The 22698-nt window shown below is 39.5% G+C and overlaps 2 protein-coding genes across 5 annotated transcripts; both read right to left on the reverse strand.

Moving 5' to 3' along the window:
- Window positions 1-7409: 7409 nt before the first annotated feature.
- cyp4v2a (cytochrome P450, family 4, subfamily V, member 2a) lies at window positions 7410-17333 on the reverse strand. Of its 4 annotated transcripts, XM_079653492.1 has the most exons (13): window positions 17118-17144; window positions 16878-16990; window positions 16342-16427; window positions 12786-12890; window positions 11718-11802; window positions 10868-11058; window positions 10723-10792; window positions 10493-10619; window positions 10220-10393; window positions 9644-9746; window positions 8891-9025; window positions 8546-8725; window positions 7410-8426 (listed from the first exon to the last, which is right to left on the reverse strand). In XM_079653492.1, exons 3-13 carry the CDS (start codon window positions 16412-16414, stop codon window positions 8257-8259), a joined length of 1413 nt encoding a protein of 470 aa, XP_079509618.1. In that variant the 5' UTR covers window positions 16415-16427; window positions 16878-16990; window positions 17118-17144; the 3' UTR covers window positions 7410-8256. The 4 variants fall into 4 exon arrangements, with proteins under 4 accessions (XP_079509618.1, XP_079509619.1, XP_079509616.1 ...); XM_079653493.1 differs by lacking the exon at window positions 12786-12890 and having other exon boundaries at window positions 17118-17137; XM_079653490.1 differs by lacking the exons at window positions 11718-11802; window positions 12786-12890 and having other exon boundaries at window positions 17118-17333.
- Window positions 17334-17863: 530 nt separating this feature from the next.
- LOC307021604 (uncharacterized protein) lies at window positions 17864-22635 on the reverse strand. Its single transcript, XM_079653855.1, has 2 exons — window positions 19585-22635; window positions 17864-19464 (listed from the first exon to the last, which is right to left on the reverse strand). Exons 1-2 carry the CDS (start codon window positions 19801-19803, stop codon window positions 19231-19233), a joined length of 453 nt encoding a protein of 150 aa, XP_079509981.1. The 5' UTR covers window positions 19804-22635; the 3' UTR covers window positions 17864-19230.
- Window positions 22636-22698: the final 63 nt, after the last annotated feature.

Genomic DNA, 22698 nt, shown 5'->3' on the forward strand with positions numbered 1-22698 from the left:
TCTGTGTGAGACCTGTTAGTCTGTGTAGTGTTAGAAGATGTGCTACATTGTTTCTTTTTACATGGTTCTTGTTATCACTTTCTTTTGTAAGAAAGTTGTTTTCTTTTGTCTTCAGTTTGTTTTGTAACTTGGCTAATGAGCCAAGTTACCCCTTATTTTGGATTAATTAAACAATATATTTTAAGTTTGCAAATTGCCTGATTATTTTATATATTTTTTATTTCCCTTTCACCCTAGACTATTAGGGACCGTAACAGAAATTATTGTGGAAAGATTGTTATGGAGTCAAGGTAAAAGAGGGTCTAGCCGCTGATGCATTGAAGTGTGGGTGGTTTTTAATTCTTGCCCCACTGTAGTGAAATTGGAGCCATGACCTACATTTCAAACAATTTAGCTGTGAGATTAAGTATATGTGTACTTCAAAGGAGAGGAAAAATCTGTGGCCTTGAGCCATGCGCACATGTCCACCTCAAAGTTTGTGGCTAACTCTCAGATGTTTCTATTGGAACAGTAAAGATAGCCGATGTGGTTATTTTGACCCCAAAAAATCCTATAATTTCTCTGGCTGCTATATCTTCAGCAATAGTTCAGATTGTCTGGTTTGTGTGATCCTTGCCTCGCACTCATGTTCATTTTCAATTTGTCCTTCCTTCAGACTTCTGCTCCCCTGCTTACCTCATTTGTTTTCCCCTCCATCTAATCTCAGACACTTCCTGTTCGACTGTTTGTCTTCCTCTTTCCCCTTCGCTTTCTCCATCAACATCTACCTGCGTCCATCCATATTGGACAACACCATCCTGAATTGGGTTTGATCTCTAAGCAGCATTTATTTGATGTGAAACAGACTGAATTGAGGTTGGCAGATAGAGGAGAGCGAAAGAGATGGGTGGTGACACTGAGTGCTGTGTGTGTGTGTGTGTGTGTGTGTGTGTGTGTGTGTGTGTGTGTGTGTGTGTGTGTGTGTGTGTGTGTGTGTGTGTGTGTGTGTGTGTGTGTGTGTGTGTGTGTGTGTGTGTGTGTGTGTGTGTGTGTGTGTGTGTGTGTGTGTGTGTGTGTGTGTGTGTGTGTGTGTGTGTGTGTGTGTGTGGCTTGGGGAGTAATGTATTGAGGATACAAAAAAGATAACTATACTATACTTTCCTTACAGTTACATTCAAATCAAACGTAATCAGATTGCTGTTACATTTCTTTTTAAATTGGGAATAATAAGAAGGATTACATTGTTACTAAAAACAATGAATTAAAAGAGCTTATTTAGTTTCTTGTGTAATAAACTGATTGTATTTTTTCTTTCAAGCTGTACTGTTCTTTGGGTTGATACCATAAATTTGAATCTGTAAACGTACTTCCTGAATTTGCTTTCTAGTTTTACTTTCATTCGTTCATTTCTTCTTCTTTTTTTATTCAGTAGGTGAACCAATATTGTAAAAATGTAGTGCTTGTGAGCTGAACTGAATGTATAAAACTCAAATGCATAATTTTCTGTTATTTCAGTTTTTTAATCAAATATTATATAGATTATAGAGGACAAATTTTCCCAGAAGTAAACAGTTTCATTGAATTTCTTATTCATAATTGGTCACTTAAAATAAAATGTTCTCTTTTTTATTATTTTATACATATTTTTATGACCGAATAGTGCTGCTAGTAAAAACGTGGATTATGAAACTGGAGTTGTTTTTTCAACTAATCCCATTGAAATACCAAAGACGAGATTTACTACTTACTGTCTTTCTCAATTTATACCCAGGCTGTCACACTTAACAATAAGACAAATAGGTTCATTGATGGGCTTTTGATACACAGACACTATTAAAAGTGTAATTAGTAACGTTTAAATAATGTTGAACTTGCAGGTCATTCCTTTAGTTAGAATAGTGAAAGTGAGGATCTACATTATTGTAGGGCAAGGGCTACTTCTGTACAGCTTTATACTAAACTTGAGAAACATCCAGCGAGTCATTTAAGGTTTGCAATTTCAAGGCAACATGAGCTTGTAAAGATAGTGTGCAGCTATTTGCAAATGACAGCCAGTTGGTTTTGCTTTTGGATTACAGTTCCCTCGTGGTGAAATTGAACTTGTCATATTTAAATCAGAATCTAGAAGAGTTTATAATTGTACATGATAAGGGGATGAGAGGATTGAATTAAACGTATTGGACGCAAGCCAAAGTCCCAGCCAAATTCCCAGACTGGACATCTGGTAATTAACTTTTTTAAGGGACTTTGCACGTTATCGTGTCTCATTCAAGTGTCAGAACACAGATAATCTGAGACCCACAGGCTCTAAACTGTACACATGCTGAGTACAGCTGTCACTCATCATGAAACCACTGGGCATTAAGAAAAGAGATACATTTTGCTGTTTGTGCTGTTCTCACTCTCCCTTTACTCACTGACTGACACACACACACACGCACACACACACAGACACAATGTACAGAACACAGGAACTCATGGATGTCCTTCCACTGCACACGCTTATGTAAGCATACACTGCTGCCTCTCTCTGGACATCAATTTGAACTACACATTATTTAAAAGCAGGCCAGTTTAACTAAGGTCATTTTGTAAATTACTGATACTTGCTCTCTTGTATGTGAGGCTCTATTGTGTCCTTAAAGCAGGTTTATTCCTCTTTTCGTGGAGTCACAATAATTCAAACTCTAATTAACAAAGTCTCACGTGTGGAAGTGAAATAGGAAATGTATCATCATTTGCCGCCTTGAAGTGGTTTAATTCCATCACATCACAATGCCCAAGGACGTATGGGTCTCTGAGAGAAGTCAGATTGAAATCTTTCATGTTGTTTTAAGGATCACAACACAGAACATTTTCAACAAAAGAGCAACAGTATTGAATTTGTGGGACAAACTGTAAAGGCAGAAAGTCATCCTTGTCAAATCAAGCATTGTCTGCAGAACTTAAATACAGGACGCCATAGTATATTAATCCATACAAATATTGATTTTTAGATAGCAGATGTTTTACACTCATTGTTCTGAAATATGACAAAACAAATGAAAACCATGCACTGATACATATATTTTTCAACAAATAACAAAAGGATTATGGAAAAACAAAACTAATTTAACAAAGTTTTGTAAAAAATCGAGGTAGCTTAGACTAATGGAAGGCCCTCTTGGGGTGTTGTGTTGAAACTGCCCAGTACAAAAAGGCGGATCACTTATAAACTGTTTCACATACCATGGCTGAACTTGTGAAACACCTCTCTTACTGTAGATAGTTCTCTGCAATGTGAATTCACCCTTTGCCTCTATTTATTAATCATTCATTGACCCCATGGATAATCTTGTGTCCCCAAATGTGCTGACCAGGGCTTTATTGCTTCATAGATTACTTGTTTTGGAATCCAAAACTGCGCAAACGTCTGCAAACATTTATTTTATCTTCTCCCAGTGTCACATGTCCAGCTATCTAATACCTTGCATGTTAAACAACAATGTTCTGGAATTGGTATTCTCTCTTTCTTGTGTAAATTATACTGCTGTAAAAATGTAGCTTCCTTACTGTTGCTGCAAGTAACTGAAATGTTGAGAAATATGACTTTGCTGCAATGCAAAGTAAAATATAACTGCCAGGCAGGGGAGAGTTGAGGGACCTTTGGCAGACCAATAAGGTTAGTCTGTCGCAACCTCATCTTCATCCATTTTTTGTTTTGTTGCGCTCACAAAAAATGGCTTGGCCTGTGAACGGGAGTCATATTCACACAGTACTACAACAAAATATCTGCACTAAAGTTTGTGGATATCCACACACTTTAAAGGTCCCCTATTATACTGTTTTTCATCAATATATAATATTATAGGTCTCAGATATATACAAAATATGTCTCTGAAGTGTTTGGCTCGAAATACCAAACAGATACGATACAATATTACTTTATTTGTCCTATTCACTGTTCAGAACATGGTTTGGGTCACAGATGATGTTGTTGGACAGCCTCACTAGGTTGTTATGATAGGCTGAGTCATAGAGTCTCTGACAGGGTTGACCAACAATCTTTGAGCAGATTTTTAACAGGTGGAGCAGTTTTGATTTTAAAGCTGCTGACAAACATTTGTACCAGGTAATATTGCAGTAGGCTACTGCAGAATGGACATGATCACAGATGTAAAGAACAACAGAAGAATTTCTCTGCTCGCTCCAAAAGACCTAAGACGGCGGAGAAAATAAATTATTTGTTTTGTCCTTTTGCACAGATATTCAATGTGATCCTTCCATGACAGCAGATGGTCAATCATTACACCCAAGTATTTGTATGAAACTCCCTGCTTGATTTCATCTGTATGGATGACAATGGGGACTTTATGGGAGTCAGATTGTGAGCCAAAAATGATTTCCTCAGTTTTCTTGCTGTTGATCTCGAGAGCATTGCTATCAGTCCACTCGACCACCTGATTCACAGCCTGTTGGTGCAGCTCAGGGTCGTCTGTGATCATTGTAACATCCAATAATCTCCTCTGTTTAAGCCCTGTTTCAAAAGTGCTGATTCTGGGTCCGTTACTTTAGAACAGGGGTCGGCAACCTTTTCGATATGAAGTGCCATTTTAAAAAAAATTGTTATCAGCGTGCCAACAATCGAGAATCATCAACGGGGGGGGGGGCGGTTGAGGAGCTTGACGCTCGTCAACTATCAGCAGGAGGGCGGGGGAGCCTCGCTGCGGGGAGGCAGTGTGTGGACCTGTCAGCGCAACTTACATGATGCCGAATTTAACAAACACATTTAAATATTTTTGTTTAAACGGCATAATAATAAGGACGATCGTCCGTTCTGTGATTCTCCAGAGCACACATGTTATGATATTAGGAGTCAGAGTTAGATGAGATCGCTGTCCCTTTAAGAGAGAGAGAGGGGTGTGGCTTGTGCATGTGTGTTTGTGTGGATGGCAGAGCGACAGTGAGGGAACGTGTGTATGTTTCTGGAAGTGAAACGAGGAAGCAGAAAAACAGAGGTCTGTGATGTATTTTGTGAAACAGAAGAACAGCTAAATAAATGCAACGGCCTCCCAAGAAGAGCTCGCCTCTCTCCAGTCATTTAAGCTTAAGTGGGTTTTTGAACCTGAAGCTTGTTTCTTCTGCCCTCCTCTACTACGGTCTGGGAGCCGACTGGAAAGTTCAACACACAGATGGCCAGTCCGCCCCTTTGTAGCATATCATTTCGATAAGAGATGAGCAGATCGCCACTGGGCTTTCAACTAAAGACACAGCCACACAAAAACTGCGGCATTTGTACAGCTCCTTATGGGTACTGTACTGCTGCAATTTGTGAAGTGCTTTCCTCCCTGGTGAAACGATCAGCACTGCACCACAGAGGAAAGCGGCAGAAAGTCACCTGGAGTTAAAGAGAGCGGGCTGCGTTGCGTGCATGGCTTCCTTCTGCAGGTAACGGGGAGACGCGCTCTGGCGGCGGTCTCGTTCAGGATCCGAAAATACAATTTAAATATTTTTGCAAACTTATTCCACTTATTCCTATTGTGCCACTGGTTACGGTGCCGCGTGCCAATGCTGGCACCATACTTGCCAACGTTGAGACCACAGAAATCGGGAGCATTTCAAAATGTTAGATTAACATTAACATGCTTATTGTAGTTCTAAGTGCAATGCCTTGCGGCCTGTAGCACCATCCTTGATGGAGCATATGTGTGGCATCTAAAAACAGGGATGATAGCTCATATATGAGACTTCAAAGGTCTTTTATTTTGAAACTCTACATCAGAATGTCCTGATTTTTTCTGAGTGACTATATGGGATGTCCTGCTATCACCCTGAAGTGAAATGAGTCTTTGATACTGGACAGTTTTTGTTTTATTCTCATCTAAACACAGAGGGATAATTTGTTTTGACTCTACCGTAATGCATAGGATATTCACGCACCACAATATCACGTGCGGGCTGGCTTGACTAGGTTTTTTCCCGAGTGGAGGCTGGCTTGACCGCAGTCAGTCAGAGAGTAGAGTAGTTGTCGATTCTTGTTCTGTTTTCTGTGACTATCTGCCTCACCCTCTCAGACTTTCAGTTGCACGCTACTAAAGAGACGTGTTACCATGGAAACCAAAAGATGGTGTAGCTGTATTAAAGTCTGAGTGGAAACAGTCCTGAGTAAATCTGATTTTGTCAGAAATCGGAAGAAATGCGAAAGAAATATGACCCCGGGAGGAAACCGGGAGAGGGCAATGAAATCGGGAGTCTCCCGCGAAAATCGTGAGGGTTGACAAGTATGGCTGGCACGCGTGCCAGGGGTTGCCGACCCCTGCTTTAGAAACTAAAGTAATAGATCCAGAATCATTGGGAGTGGCACTTTTTCATCTAAAGTTTAGATGAAAATAAGGAGCCACTCCCCACGCCCCTCTGTGAGATATTTGATTAGAAAGAACACAATGGTGCTCTAGGAGGAGATTCAGGTGATAAGGTGGGGGGGGGGGGGGGGGGGTTACCTAGTGGTTATTGGCTAATGGTTACACAAGCCAAAAAATCGTTATGACATCATAAAGTGGCCAATATCTGATCAGCTCACAAACAGGTTTTTAAATAAATGGATCAGGTCAAAAAGCGAGCTAATCTTTTTTCCTCAAACTTTTAGAATCTCTTTACACCGAGGAGACACATGTTTATAAAAGACATGAACAAGTGGATTTTGCATCATAGGTCCCCTTTAATTTACATTCATTCTTTGAATATTTTCCACCAAGTAAATAAATGCTTTATAGTTTGAAACGTATCCACTTAGCACATTCATGATGTCCTAAAATCCTCATACTGTGGCCACTGAATCTGGTCTGAATTTCCTTTATTTTAGCCATTTATTAGATAATCTTAGCCTCATTTAGAGCGGAGGAGCCTCAGCTCCATCCAGCCATTGATTTGAGTGCTCAATAATTCAAATAATAGTAGGGTAGAGCCGGCAATGAATCACCAGTCATGTTGTTTTGGTGTTAGGCAATGATCCTTGCAGGCATGCCAGCTAAATCACCTTGTGACGTTATGGATGGGGTCATTTGCAATTGTGCCATGCTTTGATTACACGGTGTGACGATGGATCCTTCTGACCTCAATGTGATTTTGAAAAGTTTAGCTCACAAACTCTGAATGGATCCTCCAAGACTTCCACACACCAGGTTGATTGGACATAGGGAGTTTTACTTAAACAGTACTGAAAAGCTTTTTGACAATGTTCAGAGTTAAATGTGAGTATTTGTGTTCAGGGATGGTCTGATGGAAAATGTGCCTTCCAGTTACATCGTGGAATATGTTTACCAATTAGAAAATGGGTATAATGTCGTCATATGACATGTGCTGTAACCACGTGGCATCCAACACACTCCCCAAGTCACACAAACAGTCTTTCTCAGTCGGAATAACACAAGAAAACAAGACAGAGACCGATAAAGGGTCGAGGATTTATCAAACTTAAATAGGACATTTATTTCGGTGTTACACAATGAACATTATACAGCTAGGGGTTTGATAATCAACATTATGCAAAAGATCCTGCACGAATGAAAGGCTTGAATTTGTTATGATGTTTGTACATGAAATGAATATGTAAAGTGTTTCTTATTAAGCCCGGCCCTGCATCTCTCTGAGTTAGAAGCTTCAGGATTGTATTACCAGCTGTGCCGTATAATAAAGTCTCTTTCTACAGAGACTTTCTGCTTAAGATGTTTTATCACAAAATAAAAAATCATGAGCATTTCAATATTTGTACGTTCCCTAGATTTGCAGGTATTAACAGGAGGTATAGCAGAAACTAATGATACCAATATTCCTTTTCTTTTAAAGCAAACAACCTAGAAAAATGGATGGCAGTGACTAAAACCAGCGAGGAAGCACCGTTATCCCATCATAACATTTGCTTCGAAGCTACATTTGTTAAAGAAAGTTTTATTAACATAAGTTCCAAAATACTGGCATTGCTTAGCTCTTCATAGCAATATAATACTTACAATTAAATTACATATTTTTACCGGTTTTCTTTTACATTCTTGGTTGTGGTTGTTGTTGAGTTAGAGTTGTGCATTATGTAGCTTATTCAAGGAAAGAAAACAATCAACAGTCTTCATTTATCGTCAAGAAGCTTAGTTTTTTGTAATTATGAAGACTATAATGATGAGAAGGTTGTAAAATCCAAACACCAAGATCACAACTCCACCTGACCACTCTAAGAGCATTTAAATAAATAAATAAATAAAAATCCATAAAATTCTCAATAGCTTCTGTCAACCTGAGCAGGTGCTAGTTTGATAAAATTCTCTTTTCCAGTTGAATAATGATGCCCTTCTCTGGTCGCAGGATGAGCTCTCCTAATGGCCGTAGATCTTCACGTTTCTGACAAGCTTCAACACTAAAGTTACGCAGGATGGCTGCCAAGACCACCTTTTCCTCCATGAGAGCGAAACGCTGACCTGAGGGGGATTACAGACAAACACGTGGTTACTCTCCAGAGAATCTCTGAGGAAAATCTGGGAAATATGATTGACGGATCTGATCAACTATAGACAATCAAACCTTTCCCGTTTCTTACCGATACAGTTGCGGAGTCCAGCGGAGAAGGGGATGTACGCATACGGAGGCCGTCCCACTGCATTCTCAGGCAGGAAGCGCTCAGGCCTGAACTCCTCGGGCTCAGGGAAGTAGCGCCGGTCACGGTGGAGAGCGTAGGTCAAAACGATGGCATTTGCACCTTTGGGCACCTTGAAACCATCTACAGGTATAAATAAACTTAGTTACTGTTATAAAATGGTGGTTTTTATTTTTGTACAATAAATGTAATCTCACAAAGAATGATATGTTTCAGGTGAAAATGACAGAGGAATTATTATCTTATTAAAAAAAGAATGTGATGTTTTAATAGAGTGTGGTCACTCACTGATATGGCAGTCTTCACCAATGTTGCGGGCAAAGAAAGGCACAGAGGGAAACAGTCGCAGGGCCTCCTTGATCACACACTCCAGGTATTTGAGCTTCTTCAGGTCCTCCATGTTAGCAGGCCGGTTAGATGTACCTTTGTCCAATAAACAAAAACAGTGTTAAAGTCAGAACACCGTACAGATAATACGAAACAGAGTGTAAATGAGGTCAGACTGCTAACGTTTTGTACTTTCTACTTCTATATCCTTGACATATATTCTACTTCTATGGTAGATAAGAGTGTGATAGTACTACATTGTTTAAGTGACCCACGCCATTGATATGTTGCTTTTAATTAGGAGTTCAAAAGTCACTGCTTTACTGCCTACATTTCAATAGATAGACTATACATCTAATTCAAGAAATCTGCAGTTAGTTAATGTAAATAATCATTTAAATAGGCCTATTACAACAAAATACAGTAACAAAATAAAGAACATCAACCTGGTGTTAGCTTAGCATCTGTTACTTCAACAAAGCCATCCAGCTTGCGTCATGGAAAAATGCTTTGAGGCCATCGTAAATCCACAAAGGAGTGAAAATAATTCAATTCTTCTTTGTGTTTTTAGGCAAATATTTTCACAGCTAATATCTCTGTATAAGCCCCATTAGACTTGTAACAGATACATCTGAGTCAAAAGGCCTTTGGGAAGGAAAACAAATGATGTCATGAAAGAGGGAAGGTGTGGTATTTGGGGAGAGGGCATGTTACCGAACACCTCCTGGAGCTCTTGTTGAACTCGGCTGTGCGCCTCGGGGTGGGCACCCAGCAGATGCACGACCCAGTTCATGGAGGCTGCTGTAGTGTCATGGCCCTGCAGAAAAAGGGGAGTTGAATACACATTTAATAGAAAATACTTGGGTTAATAGATTTTGTTAGGACCACTTGGGGACAGAGAAAAAAGCTTGAAAATGAGCCATAAAATAATTAAGTTATTATAGTGAATGTGTTGTTGTACACATTCAACAGACACAGAGAAGCGTTAGCAGTGCTTTGCTGTTTTGGTTTTCGAACAATCCAGGCAAGTCTAATATAGTTTCATGACATTTTTTTTAACTAACCAAATACAAGTAACACAAAGTTCAAACATTAACACAATACATGATAAAGACAGTCAATCATGATTTGATATGATAAAGATTGATAGTTTCTTTTAGGGTATGACAGTGTGTTGTGGAAGTGTATCATATGCTCATGTATGCCAAACTGTGACCAGAGGAATGTGCATTTATGTCGGGGAGAAATACATAAATAAATAATCTTAGTTGTATATTTGTATCCACTAACCTCAAACATAAAGGTGTCCACTTCCTCCTGAATTTCCTGATTGTTCATCCTGTTGCCATCTTCATCGGTGGTCATCAAGAGCATGTCCAGAAATGCTCGTCTTCTCTTTGTTCCATTGTCAGAGTCGTTATCTGATTCAATATGGGACATTTTTTCAGATCTTTCATGTATCACCTGAGAGGAAATGAGGGTCAAGGTTAAGGCTGAATGCTTTATATTGATTCCACACATTCTCCACATTTAGATTTTCAAACCACAGGCTTCATTACTCACTTTGTTTGTAAAGGAGTGCAGGACTTTGAGTGTCCTGTCATGCTCCCGTCCGTCACCAAAGTAATTGTACACAAAGTTAGGCCAAAACCAAGGTGTCCTCTGTCTGCGGCTGATAATGTCACTCATCCTAAAGACAAAAAGTTAGGATGGAGGCAAAATATTCATAATAATCATACAATTTGACCCAATAACTCTATTATTGTCTGTGTTGTGATGACAAAATTACTCACTTGTACACACTCTTAACATATTCTGAGTCAGAATTACTCTGGGCGTGAATCTTCTTTCCCATTGCGGTTTCTGAAAAAGAAATGTTGGATATTTGTTGGACATCTTTCTTATTGTCCTAGTCACATTCACTTCAAATATACTCACCACATATAATGTCCAGGGCACACAGGGTAATGTGATTAAAGCAGTTAAATGGACCCTTCCCCGCCTGCTTCTCCAGCTTCTCCACCAGGATCTCCGCCTGCTCGTTCATCACTTCCAAGAACTCTATCAGGATGGAGAAGTGGAAGGTGGGGGTCAACATCTTCCGCCGCTGACGCCACTTAGGGCCAGTGCTGACCAAAAGAAGAAGACAACAAGGAGAGTTAAAGGGTTTGGAAGAACAAAATCTTATTTACATATCTTTATATGCATTTTATATTCTCCACACATTTGTTATTTATTTCAATATATATGCTATACATTTGTTGTACTTATCAATACATTTATTATGCCACTGACTCCTTCCATATCTCCACACCTATCTTATCTGCTCTAATTATAACATTTATTTGACTTTTGAGACCTTGTGTTACAAGCCTAAACCTGGACTTTAAAATACACTAACATAAAATTGGCTGTGGATATTCATAATAACAAAAGAATAAAGTATGTTTGGAGTGACCCTCTGGACTTTTCCTTGGTATTTCCGTTGGAACACATACTATTGTTCCCCAGGCGGTGATCCTTTTACTCCACCTTCAGGTTAAATTAATAATTTATTACAAATAATCCATTTCAATTAACCACATTAATAATGGTAATCCCTTGAACGTTATCAATCCTCACCCCAAAACCTAAATTTGGATGTTAAATATCCATAAATCAAGTGAACAAATGACTATCCAATTTACTTTTTAAAGATTTATAATTCTCTACCACCACCTTCTGGCTGAGAGTATATAAACAATGTTTTTCTTTTTAAAATGTAAACACCCTGCAACTAATAACCTACTTATGTCTAATGCAGGGATGGGCAACTTGGGTGGTGGTGGGGGCCACGTCATGTATGTACTGGCAACCAGAGGGCCGCAGATTCCCTTGGAACACACACAAATTCCATGTATTGTATGTAATTATTAACAAATATACTAAGTCTGACATCTTCATTGACATGTTTCAATCTTTTAGGGAACATCCTCTAATAAGCTCACTAAACAAATATCAGTTCACAGAAATGTTATTTAATTTTTACAAGTGGCATGTTTGTATTGAACAGGTTATTTAAGTGGAATAAAAACAATGTAAACTATTGGAAAGCACGGGAAATACGTGTGCATTAAGATTAAACATTAACATGACATAAACATGAAGTCATGAACACTAACCCAGACATTAGTTGTCTAACTTGAACCTAACACACTTGTAGCCTGTCTGCTGACGCACAATAAGGGGAGTGTCTCCCCCTCCCTCCCACTGAAATTATGAATGAAAGGCCTATAGTAATCACAGCAGCGACGTGCAGTCAGGGGAGGCAGAGCCTCACCTGTCATACTCCAATGTAACGACAAAAAAACTAAAGAAAAGTTTCCAGTTTAAGTGGGGTAAGGTGAGGCAGAGATGAGATCTGCCTCTCCTCAGATGCGTCACCCCACAGAAACTGGCTTGAGGCGAGCACTAAGTGCATGCCTGTTCCCATCTCACTCTAGGTCACAAAAGTAATGTTTGTAGATCCCCTTATTACATGTATCCTCGTCATCTATTGTCTCTAAATAATTTATTTCACGTATATAATATTTAGGCTCGCTGGTCTAATCATACAACAGCAATGAAAAAGCACCAGGGGAGGCAGCCATAACCTCTGCCGCACTGCAGGGGGCGCACGTGGGCCCAAAGGTTCTTGTTGCTACTGTTATTCTACGACACGGTAGAGACAAACAACAAACTAGACTTCTGAAACTAGAGGAAAATAAGGAGGACTTTTACAAAAAAGTAATAGAGATTTTTGTCCAGGAGGATAGGCAAATGGACTTCATCTTCAAGTCAAGGTAAGACCACAATTGTATTGAAAATGGGATCTTACTTACGGCCCTTACACGGCGGCTTGAGTTGCCGCTTGGCGGTGGGCGGGTCTTGAGCTTGGGGAGTTTACGTGAACGCGACCAACAACCAATCACATGAATCTTTCCTGTCAATTGCATAAAAGGTTTTACATGTCACACTTTATGATGAACATTTATGACATTAATGTCTATGGTGCTATTTTACGCAACATTCCATGCTGGATAAATACTGTCTATGTCTGCTAGCTGTCAATTCAAACGAAGTAAACTGGATATAAACTCCCCAAACAGGCAAAAACCTACCAGTTTCACCCACTGTCTCTGCCACCTCCCTCCATGCCTGGCTCCTCCGGTTTGCATCCCGGTAGGTGAACAGGGACTGATCATAAAGCACCGGTTGATTCCCTACCGCTACGATTATTTTCTCCTCCATTTTTTGGCATATGAGGAAATGAACTGTCTGGCTCTCCCAGCATACACACGGTTTGATTGGCTAGCGCTGGTACTGGCAGATTTGCATTGGCGGAATTTGATTGGCTGACGCCTCCCTCGAGGCTTCAAAAGTAGAACATTGAGATTCATGTGATTGGTTGTTGGTCGAGTTTCAGCCCACCCCCCCGCCGGCAAGCGACAACGCACGCCGCCGTGTGTAGGGGCCGTAAGAGAGAACAATCCAATATGAAACTACATTCTTGGGTATCCTTTTGTTGAACGGTCTGTTTAAAATTAATCGAAACATCAGACTAAAAAAGCTTTTGAAAATAACAGAATATTTTGATTAAGGTCAAAATATAATATTTACAAATCTAACTCTGAAAGAGTCAGTGCCTCACCAGCTATGAACCTCACCGCACATCACTGAATCATAAGGCACTTTCACACCGGAGTACTTTTCCCAGTATAGTTCCGATATAGTTCAGAAAATGTGCATTCACACCAAAAAAATCCGGAACTAGAACTTAGTTCATGAGAACCTTTCCACCCCCTTTTCATGGGGGAAAAAGGTTCCCATTTATTATTGGTTGGGCGGATTGCAAACCACCACCATTATTAGCATTAGCCCAGCGCAGCAACGGAGAGAGACTAACTTATGGCAACACAAAAAAAAACATGGGAGCGGTGGAGTGATGAGGAGGTGTCAGCGTTCAGATTAACTAAGTCCTCATGAACTAAGTACGGCGAAGTACTTGGTGTGAAAGCGCCTATTGGTCGCATTCACACCTAATAGACCGTTTTCAGTTGTGCACCAGACGACAGTTTGTTACATTAGGCGCTTTCACACCAAGTACTTTGCCGTACTTAGTTACCAGTACTTAGTTAATCAGAAGTTCTTATGAACTAAAGAGCAGATCGCGTTCACACCGGAATAAGTCCCTGAGGGAGGATTAGCCAAATGAAGACGTTGAAGTCACTTCTTCTTCTGCTTTGGGTTTACTGGCAGGCCGCAAACAACTTCACGGCGTATACTGCCACCTAAAGTCCCCGGCCGGAAGTCCCCGGAGTTGGGGACTGGCTTCAGTAGAAGCTGCTGGGACTCCCAGCAGCTTCTACTGACGCCTTCCAAGTAAATCGCCAGAACGTTGGTGCGCTGGGCTAATGCTAAAAATGCTAATGCGAGAAAATACAATGGCGGCTTCACAAAACTTTTCCGAGTTTCACAGGGCGTGGTTTGCAATCCGCCCAGCCAATCAGAAATGGGAACCTTTTTCTCCCATGAAAGTACCGGCTCTCAGGGACTGAAAAGGGAGTGAAAAGGTTCTCATGAACTAAGTTCTAATTCCGGATTTGTTTGGTGTGAACGCAACATTTCAAGAACTATCGGAACTATACTGGGAAAAGTACAGTGATATATCATATGGTCATTATATCACAGCTAAAGGGCGTTGTTCGGCCCGACGCGAAGCAATATGAAAGAAAAATACACACTCCAATTTAAATAGTTTTTATTAGAAAATAATGATGTTCAAAATAAAATTGTCCCTTCTTTGCCTTCTGCGCTAAACATAGTGCGAGGTGGTAGCTATGCAACAACACTAACAGCTAGCGAACATATTAAGGCCCTGACACACAAGGCCGAAATCGGCCGTTTTCGTTAGTCGGATGACGAAGCGTGCCCTGTCGCCCAAACTAAATTTGGTGTGTCCCGCACCGTCGGCCGTGACACGCCTTATTTAGCCTTTCATGGCCGACGCACGGCCAATTCAACATGTTGAATCGGCCGTGCGTCGGCCACAGGCAGTTGGACAAAGAAATCACTCTGATTGGCTGTTCAGCTAGCGAATCAGTGCATAAGAAGCGAAATGGTTGCTTGAGAATGTCTTCCACAAGCAACACTCCAATGGCTGATAGCTCCAGTACCGCACAAAATATGTTTTCGATGGACGAGAGTGAAAATGGAACGCACACGCTATTTGTTGTTTGTTTATATCACGTAGTCTGTTCCTCTTCTCTGTCTTCCGGTTGTTGCCTGTTTTTAATGACGAATACACACTACCGCCGCCTGCTGGTAAGGAGAGTTATTGCCACTCACGCATGCGCAGTTCGTACGTACTCGGCTGAAGTCTTTGCGGTGTGTTCCAGTGCGACACATGGCCAAGACGCAGGAGAACACGCCGACGCAACAGTCGGCGTTGGCATCGGCGAGTTCTCTGGTGACTGCTTGGTGTGTTAGGGCCTTTAGACAGACAGCGTTGATCGATTATTTGGCTATTTATTTACATTAATTTGTATGTTGCCGTTTATTGTGCACCCACTGAAAAACTGTCCAGCATCATTAGAATGGCTTACGAGGTTACTTGTACTAGGCTGAGGTTGTACTAGGCTGTTGCTTGGCGTGGCGAGAATATTGCTCCACTTTCTCCGGTGAGTTGCTCTACCTGCTCTTCACGTAGCTCTGCATGTCGTCGTTTAGATGCTTTTTTTTCTGAAGATAGGCACTGCTCAATCCCCTGACTCCTCCATAGGAAGGCCACCCCGGAGGTCGAAGTTAACATTAAATGTTTCCATCTTAAGCTTTGTTAGTTAGTTAGTTAGTTAGTTAGTTAGTTAGTTAGTTTCGTAATGTAACAGTTGTAACGGTTGTAGCTTTTTCTCAGACGCAGAGGGATACTGACTTGTGAAAAGTAACTACAATTCTACCCGTGATATATGCTCATTATATCAAGGCTAAGAACCAATCAGATTGCTTGATTTGACTTATCCGTTTTATAAAAAACATTATAACACATATAATGAGAGACGTTCTGCAGTAAGGAGGGGCGACAGGTGGCTATTACTTTTAATTACTAACTACTAATTACTTCATTCCATTTTTGTTGTTTTTACTCCACTACATTTTACACCCTTAGTTACTGGTTACTTTGAACATTTAGATTAATAATACAAAATATAAATCGACACATGTTATATATTACACCGTAATATTATAGGTTAAGCTATATAAAACAATAAAAAATAAACCCCCCTTTACCATGTTCAACAGTGAAGTGGTGAACACATTTATGCACAAACGATTTTAATAAAGTGATTGGTAAATATTTGTTGCTTAAAATGTGAATTAAGTAAATAATATGATACCTAGTAAGAAGTCCAGTTCCAAGCCAAGGGTGAAGGAAGGTGTATACATAGGATTTCTCCATATGAACCGCATTGGTCAGAACAGTCTACAAGCAACAAGTGCAAAAAAAACAAACGTAAGAAAGAATAACCAATTAAACAGAAATGTTGTTATTCAATAGCTGCAGATGTGAGCAGTTGCAGTCATGTAGCAGTAGCAGTGGCTGCAGTGTGTACAAGTGCAATGACATTCAAAAGACCATGTTGTCGGGAGTGCAAGGTTAAGGTCTACTCAGGTTGATTTGCTGAAATGAGTTTCAACACAGCATGCTTCTGCCTCCTTTAATGAGTGTCAAATTAATGAAAGTGCCTCAATATATTTTACAAACACTTTGACTATAATTGCTTTACACAGAATGTGCATAAAAAAAAGATATACATGTTTTACTCTTCAACTACTGAGACTACATATTCAGAAGAAAATACATGTGGACATTCACAGATACACCCACTGACTGCATATTTGGTATGCAATGTAGAGTTGTCAGTCACTGTACCTCAACATTCTCAGCATGAAACAAAATCACACATGGAAGTGTTCCAATCCAGATTTTAAATAGCGGTGCATCACTGAACTCACGGACAAAATCCTGAATTTGACCAAAGAAATCTGAAAAAAATCAATATAATTACACACTTACAGTAATTATACAGCATCAAGCAAACACAAACTTTTTCAGTCAAGTCTTTTGTATCACATGCAGCATCCTGTAGCAGAATGTTGATTTTTGTCTTACCTCCTGGATTGTTTTTGAACATTAGTGCATTTCCAATGATCGGATATGTTCCTTCCAACTCTGGAATAGGCTTCATTGTGAACCATTTGTGCAGGTAACCGCTGAGCAGCCTGTAGGTGATGTAAGTCAGACTCGCAATGACAAAGCTGGTTCCAAATAAAGCAATAGAGTAACTACCGAGTAACACTGCCATCGTGTCTGCTGTGTCTGTGTTTGTGTGTGTTCAAATAGCTGGAGGGCTGAACACCTGTGCCTTTGCTGCGGACATGTGACATGTGTTTGCTCCTCCTTTTCACTGCAGCCCGCCCACTGGCAAATAACTGGGTTAGGATGAGCCCAGTATGTATTCTCATTTATGGCTGTTATTATTTAATGCCCTAAAAGGAAAAAGGAGATGCATAACATGGGAGATAGTAGGGAGATACATTAGAGTATTAAATGTGGAGGGGAATACATGATGATGAGTTGAATATGTTGACACATAATATATGATCAAGATGTTAATTATTTACTTGTTGGTATCAGACTGGCCCCTGACCAAGGCCTTTGTCCTATTTATCTTTCTCCTTTTCATTGTGAATACCTTAATGTAACATCCAATCTCATTGGTTAATAAATGATATCCTTACCTTTGTGATATTTATAATTAAAACCCTTTTATAGAATTATTGTAAATAATAATGGGACAAAACAACACCTACAGTAATACCAACATAATTCACTAATACCAAAAATAGTTCACTGAACACAAGGCAAGGCAAGTTTATTAATATAGCACCTTTCAACACAAGGCAATTCAAAGTGCTTTACAAAAATGAAAGACATTAAGAAAATGGCATTTAAAAACAGTCATTAAAAAGCAAAGATAACAAATTAAACATTAAAAGACAAAATACATGAATAAAAGTTTACAGTGCAGTTTAAGATATAGTTCAATTAAAAGCAGCGGCAAAAAGAAAAGTCTTCAGTCTGGACTTAAAAGTATTCAGAGTTGCAGCGGACCTGCAGGTTTTTGGTAGTTTGTTCCAGATATTTGGAGCAACTACTAGAAACCTACACAGGTATACAACAATATTTAGACTAACACAGTGACTATGTTAAAAAAAACTATAACTACAAATAAATTAAATCAAAAATAAATAAATAAAAGGTATGTAATGAGCTGACAGACGCAGGCCATAATAATAATAATAACTTTTCTTTTCTTTTACTTTAAATTCCTTTAAAAGGCCAGTACTATAATACCTGGGGTTTCACCAGGGTTTATAGTTTGAAAGCAAATCTGTTCAATAGCGAGAACAGATTTTGTTTTGGTCCGACCAGTCATTCCGGTTTTGCAGCGTAATGTAGTCTGTTGTTGCTGCTGAATCAGCATCTCTGTGACACCGTGTCTCAACTGAGATTGCACATGAGGAAACTGAGGTCATGTCATTTGTATTTATCATGATTTAAAAGTTATGCAACCTTGCATGAGTTCACATTCTGGAATACAAACATACACATACAGTAGTGAATATCTTACAGCTGATCTCAGTATCTTTATAAAAATCAGCTTTAATGAGCTCTAATTGTGCCACAGAGTGAATAGAGCCTGACACGCCCCTGGAAGTTAGGCAGCTTTTAGGAAACAGAAAACAAATACGAGTGACTTAACTTTACAAGAAAAATAAGTTTCTAAACATTTTTACTAGATTAAACAGTAACAGACAGTACATGGTCAGATCATTAGTTGTGTTTTAACCCTGTAAAGCCCAAATATATTATTATATATACTCTGGAGTAGAAATGAAAGAGTTTTCAATTTCTTTACATTTTGGTAAGTTATAAGGGAAATGTTTTAATATTGCAACGTTGCCCTTAGGTGGGAGCATAATTTCTTTTTTCTACTCACATAGTCTGACTAAATATATTGAACAACTAAGGGTTGATTTGCAGGATTGATTGTTTACTTAGCGCTATATCATAACATGAATAATAATCACACATCAGTCATATTTGTTTATGAATAGTAATTTATTAAATATTAATACAATGGTCGTCCCAATAACAGTTTCTGTCGTCGGATAAGCACAGACGGACGTCACACTTGGTGCATTGTGTGTTTGTGTACCCTTTACTGCAGTGTCTGCAGCGTCCTCTTTGTGTTCACTGGAAAATGTGCCATTAGGTCCATGCGTACATCCAGTGGAGGTTTTGATCTCTTGGATAGGGTCCTGTGACTCCCATCACCTGAGGATGGTCTCTTCTGAGCGTTCAACGGGCTCCTTGATGTCACTGTCAGTGCTTGGCTCACGTTGCCTGACGATGGTCGTCCTCTCTTGGGTGTTTTCAGAGGAGTTGTGTTCACCTGATTAGAACAGAATCAATCAAGATACGTGTCAAAAATACATTAGGATACAAGACAAAAATATTACAGTGAAATATAAAAAGATATTACAAACGGCAAATAGCAGAAATGCATTCTTACCAGGATGAGAGACGATGCTAGATCTGCCTGAAACGGTCTCCAATTCAGGATCTCCTGCTTTGGCATCCTTAGAGCTTTGCACTCCCGCTTGTAGAGGAGCCAGGCATTGATCACAGCAAGGATGATGGTGTGCCAGAAGATGTTAACGTACCAGCGTCGGGACTTCATGGGGAACTTGTATTTGGCCGTAAACGAGTCCAACAAATCCACACCTCCCATGCACTTGTTGTAAGTACCCACAATGTAAGGCCTCTCAACTTCTACATAGATTTTGTTGGCTTTATCCCAGCGTTGAATTTTCTGCACAAGGTCTAGTCCAGCAAAGGATGACACAAGGCATATCAGTGTCACTGTCCTCTGATTCCATCTCAAACTAATTTTCTCCTTTTTGGATGGCAGCAATCACATCCTGCACACTGAATCGAGGACCTCTCTTTGCTGTTGGCATTCTGAAATGGAAAAAGTAATTAATAAATATGTATCAATAATACATATGCTTATTATATTGTAATAGATTACCTGAAGGAATAGATAGGGTGGTGGAACAAGTGTTCATTCGGTCTGGCTTAGCCTGTTATCATACTAAAAGGAATGCATGCACCACCCCCTTCCAGGTGTCCCAATGCAACAAGTATCTGAATCCTATTTACATTGTACACTTGAGTCACATGGCTTAGCCTATTGTCATAATAAAAGGAATACCTACACCCATACATGCAGGTTAACCAATGCAACAAGTCACACAATCCCGTCTATTATCATAATAAAAGGAATACCTACACCCACACATGCTGTCACAGTCTGCTCCCTCACTCACATATTTTCTGCATTTCTCAGTCACCTTAGTCACCTGGTAGTCACACCCTGTTTCTCTCACACTCTGTTACACCCATCAGCTCTAGTACTATATCACACCCTTCACTTTCACATCAGTGCCAGATCGTACTTTGCAGCATGCTAGTCTTTCCTGCATTACCTCCCAGATTGCTCTCCCGGTTTCGACCTTGCCTTATCCCTGACCAGCCTGCTTCGCCTGTTTCCCGATCCTGCCTGTACCTGGACTATTCTGTCTCGCCTGTTTCCCGACCCTGCCTGTACCTGGACTATTCTGCCTCGCCTGCTCCCTGACCCTGCCTGTACCTGCATCTCCCGTCTTGCCTACTCCTGGAACCCTCGCCTGTCATCGACCAGCCCTTTGCCTACTGTTTGCCGGTTTGTCTTATACCAGAACTGTTCAGTTGAAACAATTTGTAATAAAGCTGGTTACCGACTTTCCCTGGTCTCCCGTGTGTTGCATTTTGGTTCTCAGCTCGTTCGTGACACATGCAGATAAACCAGTTCAACAAGTCACACAATGCTGTCTGGCTAATGATAACAGGCTAATTATCATACTAAAAGGGATACATCCAAGTGTCCCAACACATTTCAGAAAGAAATGTTTCTGCCAGAACCAGAGAAGGGTTAAATGTATTTTTGTAACAAATTAACTGATAAGATACAAGTAGAGTTTAAAATATTGCTTTAGGGCTGAACGATATATCGTGTCATGGCGATAACCGCGATATGCGCATGCGCGATATTCTCATCGCAGGGATGTGCGATTTTATTAATTTTTTTTATTAATATATCTTTTTTTTTTTTCTTTTTTTTTAGGACGGGCGATATTAAGTAGGTAAATTTACTCAAAAACGTCATGTTATAATTATTTTGCTGCTTGCTACAAAAGGAAAAGTTGTTCGGCTCTCATGTCAGGGGTACTTGAGTGAGTGACATGCAGGCTTTGCATGCACAGCAAACCACCAATCACAATCATTCTTGATCAGATCACAGCAGGCCCCGCCCCGCTAGTTTGCAGACCATCAAAACACCGGTAAAAAATTAGCGAGGCAAAGGAGGACAATACCGGTGAGAATTAAGATTTACTTCCAAAAAGAAAAGCAACATCTGCCATCTGGAACTATTTTGGATACAAAAAGGTTCTTCTCTTCTTCATTCACAGATTAACCCCCTTAATTAAGGATAAGCAACATGCATTATCATGACATGTTAGATCATGACTTAAGGTATGATGAGTCAACCAGTTAAGATCCAGACGTCCATGACTAAAATCCTTCATCCCGTTAAATATAATTTAAAAAAAATGCAATATATATCGCAGGGGAAAAAAATATCGCAATGTCAGTTTTTTTCAATATCGTGCAGCCCTAGTAGAGATATAATTTCACATACTTTTATCAGAAATAATGTAATAATTTATTCAATTCTGGTGTTAATTCAACATCTTAACAGAGGACACATTAAGAACTTAAATATAGTGAATTATCAAAGACATTATATTTCTATTTGTGTTTTATTTCCATATGTGAACATATAAGAAGGGATGCACATGCTATTTTGACTCCCACACTGACCCAGGTATGTAATATTGCAACAAAGACATAAGCTGCTCAAAATCAAATTTGATGAACGCATTCCGCAATAACTGAATATGTACATGTTCTAGACATTGTAATAATCCCAACAAATTTTTTTTTAAGCATTTTACTTACTTGAATCTGACAAATCCAGTTCAATAAAACAAAGAGATGTTGCTCGTTTGAAGATTCGGAAGTTGTGTGAGTGTATGGCCAGAGGGCTGGACCTATAAACACATTTAATACCCAACAGCATTGTGAGGCTGAACAAAAGGACCTTTTGACTATGTAAATGTAATATTTAAAAAAACAAAAAACATTTACTGACTTTTTTAGGATAGCTTAAAGTAATGTTGTACAATTACAACTGGGTTAAGCAAAGAAAAATGTTTCGTTTCTTACTATAACCACTAGATAGCATGATGACACTATATTAAAGCTGACCACAAAGAGGCGATTTATTCCTTGCTTTTATGGAAAATTACGGGGATTTCCTATCAATGCAATAATGACTTATCAATATGATTACTTCATAAAAGTAGACATAAAATCGTTTTTCTACCTAATTGATGCTTTCAAAAGCCACTTCCTGCCATAAATAAATATCAAAACTGAAATAGTTCAAATAAAGTTTTTTTTTTTTTAAAGCATTTATTGGACTTGAGCCAACCTTTTAGCAAACATTTTCTTTAGATGACAA

The sequence above is a fragment of the Notothenia rossii genome (assembly GCF_949606895.1).
Source record: "Notothenia rossii genome assembly, chromosome: 1".
Lineage (NCBI taxonomy): Eukaryota > Metazoa > Chordata > Actinopteri > Perciformes > Nototheniidae > Notothenia > Notothenia rossii.